Source organism: Camelina sativa, chromosome 2 (assembly GCF_000633955.1).
Source record: "Camelina sativa cultivar DH55 chromosome 2, Cs, whole genome shotgun sequence".
NCBI lineage: Eukaryota > Viridiplantae > Streptophyta > Magnoliopsida > Brassicales > Brassicaceae > Camelina > Camelina sativa.
The window spans coordinates 11,319,135-11,325,319 of NC_025686.1; the positions used below are offsets into that span (position 1 = coordinate 11,319,135).

General features: G+C 36.2%; 1 protein-coding gene across 1 annotated transcript; it reads right to left on the bottom strand.

Moving 5' to 3' along the window:
* LOC104722199 (1-aminocyclopropane-1-carboxylate synthase 11-like) lies at window positions 437-2,647 on the bottom strand. Its single transcript, XM_010440337.2, has 4 exons — window positions 2,373-2,647; window positions 2,109-2,240; window positions 1,613-1,773; window positions 437-1,520 (listed from the first exon to the last, which is right to left on the bottom strand). The coding sequence occupies exons 1-4, from the start codon at window positions 2,511-2,513 to the stop codon at window positions 572-574; spliced, it is 1,383 nt and encodes a 460-aa protein (XP_010438639.1). The 5' UTR covers window positions 2,514-2,647; the 3' UTR covers window positions 437-571.

A 6,185-nucleotide genomic window follows, 5' to 3' on the forward strand; every position in this document is an offset into this window, starting at 1 on the left:
ATCCCTGGTCTCTTCCGTGCCTGAACAGAGAACCCAATTAACCTGTTGCCCCGAGGAGCAGCATTTGATACGATCTCTAGTGTCTAAACGATTGTGAACCGCAAGCCATAGTAGAAACTAGAAAAGAATACTTTGGGGTTGAATATGAGTACCAGACCTCTTTGTACCAGTGATGGACCACTATGGCACTATTCTTGCTCTTAGTTTCATCTATTATTGTCAACATTCTCTATATTTTTGGCGTTAGAGTAACAAAAATGTTTCTTGTGCAATTTGCTAACTTCGCAAGTAATAATTTTAAAGTTTCATGACTATGAAAGAATAAAATAATACAATTTGGTTACTCAAACGAAAGGAAAAAAAAAAGAACAGGACCCTTCAATACAACCCTTCAAAAAGAAAAAGAAAAAAATGAAAAAAAAAAAATGAAAAAAAAAAAAAAGTGCTTTTTTCCTTTATTTTGTAGAGCTAAACTCCAATAATGGCTTGCGCCAAATCTGGAGTGAAAAGAAAAACATGAAAAACAATTATAATATGAAAAGTAATCAAAGAGAGATTCTTAGACAACTCATCAACGTTCTGATTCACAAGTAACAGCGGAAAGCTTGGAGACCCATTTGTTGATGAGCGACCTTCTCCTTGTATTCCACATGGTCCTCTTTTGTGAACCACGATTATTGTCCGCTACGAAACCTTTGACACGGTCCATAGCAACCTCCATCGTTTGGTCTGACATATTCGCGAAACAAACTCTGAACCAACCAGGCTCATCGCAGTGACACGATGAGCCTGGAGAGATGTTAAGACCGACTTCACACACAATCTTTGTCCATAAAGAGTGCTCGGCCTCGAAAGTGTTGGATTTCAAGAGGTGTCTTAAGTCAACCCAACAGAACAAACCTGCGTTGCTCTTCAAACAACCGATCCCTGCTTCCTTTAGACCCGAAACCAGCCTGTCTCTTCTCTCTCTCAGCCTCTTCTTGTTCTCTTCCAAGTAGTTGGTCGTGAATCTTTCGTCAGACAGCAAATTGGCAAGCAGATGCTGAGTCTGGGAAGAAATGAGTCCAAAACTCGACATTTTGGTCGCGGCTGACACCACTTTCTCGTTGTCCGAGTAAATCAAGCCCACACGAAATCCAGGGAGGCCTAGGTCCTTGGACAAACTGTAAACAACATGGATTTTCTCATCCAAATCCATGTTCTTCTCCTTAGCCACTTCTAGAACGCTGGTGAACTCAGGAGAGTCAAAAACCGTTCCCGAGTAGATCTCATCGCTCACCATATGGATTTGCTTGGTGGATGTGAAGGTCAGAAGCAGATCAAGCTCTTCACGGGTGGTAGAGGTTCCAAGAGGGTTTGAAGGGTTCGTTATGAGAACTCCTTTAACGTTTAGGTTAAGTTTGTGAGCTCGTTCGTAAGCATCTTCTAGTGCATCCTCCGTTATCTTGTACCCATTCGAGCTTACACAGTGGATAGGAACAATCTCTACTCCTGTCCTCCATTTGAGATCTCTATCAAACCTTCAAGAGATGAATCAAAGAAAGAATTTAGTCTTTTTTGTAACCAATGCTAATTCATTTAAAATCGTTTAGGTGTAAATATATACACGTACCCTGGATAATAAGGTGCAGGGATAAGAAAGGCATCTCCTGGATTAGCAAGGCAGAACATTAGAGTCTCGTTAGCCGAAGTTGAGCCAGCTGTGAGCACCATCTTGTTCGTATCAAATTTCACTTTGTTTCCTCTTATTTTCCCCATGAATTTCGCCATAGCCTGTTGCATAAAAGCAAATAATAATTAGTTTCGTAGTTTGAAAAAGGTTAAAATGAATATAGTTTCTTATTATCAAATAAACCAAATCCGATCTCCTACAAAAAAAAAAATAAACCAAATCCGATCGAACTCGACCAAAAAAGAATATCCCTTTTTGAGAAAAATGAAGGATATGTTTCACTTAAAACGGTTCCTAACGTTTTAAATAAAAACAATAAAACTTAATGTTTTATTTTGGTATATATATTCATAAATAAATAAAAAACGAAGGTCAAAACTAAAGTGAAACTCCGACTAAACCCTCTCAATATGTAGAAGTAGCTGATGTTACTTACATCCTTGAAAGCTGGTAAGCCATGGTAATCTTGGAACAGAGCTAAGTTTCTAAACACCGACTCTTCATTTTTCTTCAGACCCAAGACTTCTGGATGCTCTTCAAGCCAAGACTCTATTAGGTCAAACGAAAGCTGCACAGGACAGAAGCAACAACCGATCAGTGGGTGTTCAGCCAAAAAGAGAAGAAAAAAACTCAGAGATTATTATGTACATACTAGTTTAGGTTTTAATGTGTTAAAAAATGGTCATAGATTCACACAAACCTGGTTTTCAGCAAGACCCATTTGAACAATCCCACTAGGGTTAAAAGTCTCGTGGAATGGATTCTTCTCGTATTCTTGCCATCCAAGGAAGTAGGATGAGTCTTGTCCATGAGAGTCGCCGATAACTTTGCTTGACAACATTATTTTTTCTTTTTTAATAACTCGGTGATCACTATACAGCAAGTACAAGTACTTTCACTTGGTAAGCTCAGCAATAAAGAGAGAGAGATAGAGAGAAGTAGAATGAAAGTTTTGGTAGATAGAGAAATGTGAGCCCTGTTGAGGAACAAGGACGAAGAATGGTGAATATATAATGGAGAGGGAGACTAAGGGAGGTGATCTATTAGGAGACAATGTCCCGACAATATTAGCTATAGTGATACTAGACGGTGTTGATTCTTTTGACCAAAAACGCACACATACAAATTATATTTAATTATTCTGACCCACACCCACACGTACACTTTTTTCTCCCTTTTTATGCTTATAATAATTTAATCGTTTTCTATGATATTTTTTTCGTTATTTTCCTTGGTACTTTAGAGTATATCATTTGGAAGTATTATGTGTTCCCTCATTTCCTTTGTGTTTCCGATGTATTTGTTATCCTATCTGTATTTTTATTTTTATTTTGGATAGTTGACAGGAAGGACGTAAAACAAAACGTATATACATATTTATAAGACCGGGGATATTTTTAATCATACAATTGTTTAAAAAAATTTGAATCATACAATATATCAATCAAGCTTAATCGGGTTGGTCGAGATTAAAGATAACGAAAGCAATGCGGCATTCAGCATGTAATGAGTTTACTCTCAAACCAAAATACTCAACAATACACAGAAACAAGATAGAAATCAAAGGAACACTTACTCTTAAGCTTTTATATCTTAATCTTCTATTATTGTGAATAGTATGTTCCATCCATCTATTATTGTGAACATTATAAAGTTATTCCAGCATGGTAATCAATAAGCACTAAGACAATCCTTTTCTTTCACAGTCGTCACTAGAGAAAACAATAATTGATAAAACTCTTTTCCATACAGGTTTAAGACAATCTTTTCTGTTGTTCCTCTACATTTCATTTATTGTGTAAACTAAATGGAATTTCACGGATTTCTATACACTAAATTTAGAGGAATTTTGTTTTTCCTTTAAATAAGTACTGGATTAACTTGAAATGGTAGAGAACTAGCTTGTTTTTCCTTATGTTCTAGAGATTTTTTTATATGTAAGCACACGAAAATGTCTAACTCAATTATACTATCAGAGGTTGGAAAATAAAACGATAACTAATAATGTGGAAAAAGAATGGTAAAATACAATGAAGAAAAGAAAGAGAATGCTATATAAAGGGCAGCAAAATGGTAATGTATAATGAAGAAAAATAAGAGAATACTATATATACCCTAGTGGATCATCTCCATTCTCCACTAACCGATTAAAATACAGTCGCTCATTTTTGTCACCTTACCTTTTCAAATCACGCAAACTAAACCAACTTTCAGTAAAAGCGACCATTTAGAAGCATCAATTATAAAACGCATAGGAAAGGAACACATATAGGTTATCGCATCATATAGAAAATCAGTTTTGAAGAATACAAGATGAGAATTGCTAGCGAAAAGGTTGCAAGTCACAAATCAGTTCATACTACTTCGAGAAATTGGTAAATTATTTTTATTAGGACTCATCTTTGATGTTGAATGATCATCAGAGAAATAAATATCTACTAAGTTTAGTCTGAAGGAAATGATCATAAAAACCGCAGTTGAAGTTTCGTAAATGGTAGGTGGAGTAAATTTGTACACTTGTTGCATGAAATGCTAGATATAGTTCAATAAGAAACAAACTAGGGTACTTCCTAATCCGAGATGTTCTATGCGTATCAATGTACAGTATATCAATCTAATGCTAGGCATGAATGCCTATTTACGGTAATTAAATAAATTAAATCAAGTGAATTATTTTACCAACAATGTGCTATTCAGTGAATTAATTAATGAGTTTTATGACAAGTCGAAGATATCAACACGTTCAGACTAGGCTACAGCAAAGAGCTAAAACGACTAAGTACCAACGAAATAAGATAGATCTACCAAAGCATCATACGTGTCGACTTAATTTAACAACCAATATCAATCTACATCATACTGACTGTTGTCTTATCTTCTTCACGTTGACTATTTAATTTAAATTTTAATGTCTTGCAAAAGTCCATCTACTTTTCTCTAATCGTGGATCGTTAAGATATACTGTAATAAGGAAAATTGGTATTTTCATACCCCAACTAAGGGGTATGTTGAATTCATACCCCAACTTTACTAATGAGCAAATCCATACATTAACTTAAATAAAATTTAAATTCACTACTCCAACTTGTAAACGGTGTTGAATCATACACAAGCCGTAACGGTGTTAATAAATCGTTAACAACTGTTTACGTGGAAGCCACGTAAGAAACGACGTCGTTTTGAGAAACAAAAGAAACAGCTTCTCTGTCTCAAAACGACGTCGTTTAACGCTTCTTCTTCCCTTTTTCTTCATTCCCGACTCGAGTTATTTTGCTCCATCCCGACTCTCGTTTCTTCTGTTCTTTTCACCCATATATCAAAATCAATTGGTCAATTGATTTAATTAGCAACAATTATCGTTAACGGCTGAAGAAGCATTTTATATACACAATTCGTAACGGCTGAAGAATCAATTGGTCAATTGATTCAAGTTCAACCAACGAGACTCAGATTTTGTTGGAAACGAAACAAACGTAAAGCGAAGAAATGGGAATAGTGGCCAGGATCGGAGTTCTGTTGCCATTTTCGTTCTACTGGTGGCTGTGGACGAATCCTCAGTCATGGGTCAATCTCTGTGGCCGAGGAAGAGACCCATCAACGATGATGGCGCGTGTATCTCACGTCCTCAAGGCTGCTAAACTCTTCTCTCTCTTCTCTATCGCTTCTCTCTCCTGGCCGCCTCCGCTCTACTTCTGGCCCCTAATGGCCTTTGGCCAGTTTCTCAACTTCAGGTACAATCTTCAGCAACTCTCTTTGTTGAGTCAAAATCGAATGCGTTAGATCGATGAAATTAGGAATCTTTTAGTCAACCCCAACCCCATTAGTTAGCTTGATTCCCTATTGTGTAATGCCTCACTTCTCCACGGTCTAATCTTTACTGGTTGTTAAAGTTTTGTCTTTTTCAAGTTTCAACCATCGAATCTGGTTTAAGCTTTTAAGCTCGAATCTGTCTTAAAAGGTCACATCTTTGACAGCTAGGTGAAGTTGATGTTTGATTCAATTAGCAGTTTGATTCTTTTCAACAATTTATGGGTGAAAGAAGAGAAGAAACGAGAGTCGGGATGGAGCAAAATAACTCGAGTCGGGAATGAAGAAAAAGGGAAGAAGAAGCGTTAAACGACGTCGTTTTGAGTTACAGAAACTGTTTCTTTTGTTTTCAAAACGACGTCGTTTCTTACGTGGCTTCCACGTAAGCAGTCGTTAACGGTCTATTAACACCGTTACGGCTTGTGTATGATTCAACACCGTTTTACAAGTTGGAGTAATGAATTTAAATTTTATTTAAGTTAATGTATGGATTTGCTCATTGGTAAAATTGGGGTAGGAATTCAACGTACCCCTTTAGCTGGGGTATGAAAATACCGATTTTCCGATATAATAACATAGGAAATATATTTTTGATAATCATACTTATTAATAAGTTTCTGCTAAAGTCATCGCTGCGATATCATCCGACTCTTAATAAAAATATAGAGATAAAGATAATATGCATCGTATTCAATTTTGTAGTAAA

Bases quoted from the DNA above. Each gene is read 5' to 3' on its own strand.
- LOC104722199 (XM_010440337.2), bottom strand. From the start codon at position 2,513: ATGTTGTCAAGCAAAGTTATCGGCGACTCTCATGGACAAGACTCATCC. The intron at 2,241-2,372 runs GTTTGTGTGAAT...TGTCCTGTGCAG, and splicing joins TGGGTCTTGCTGAAAACCAG to CTTTCGTTTGACCTAATAGA. The intron at 1,774-2,108 runs GTAAGTAACATC...TTTATGCAACAG, and splicing joins GCTTACCAGCTTTCAAGGAT to GCTATGGCGAAATTCATGGG.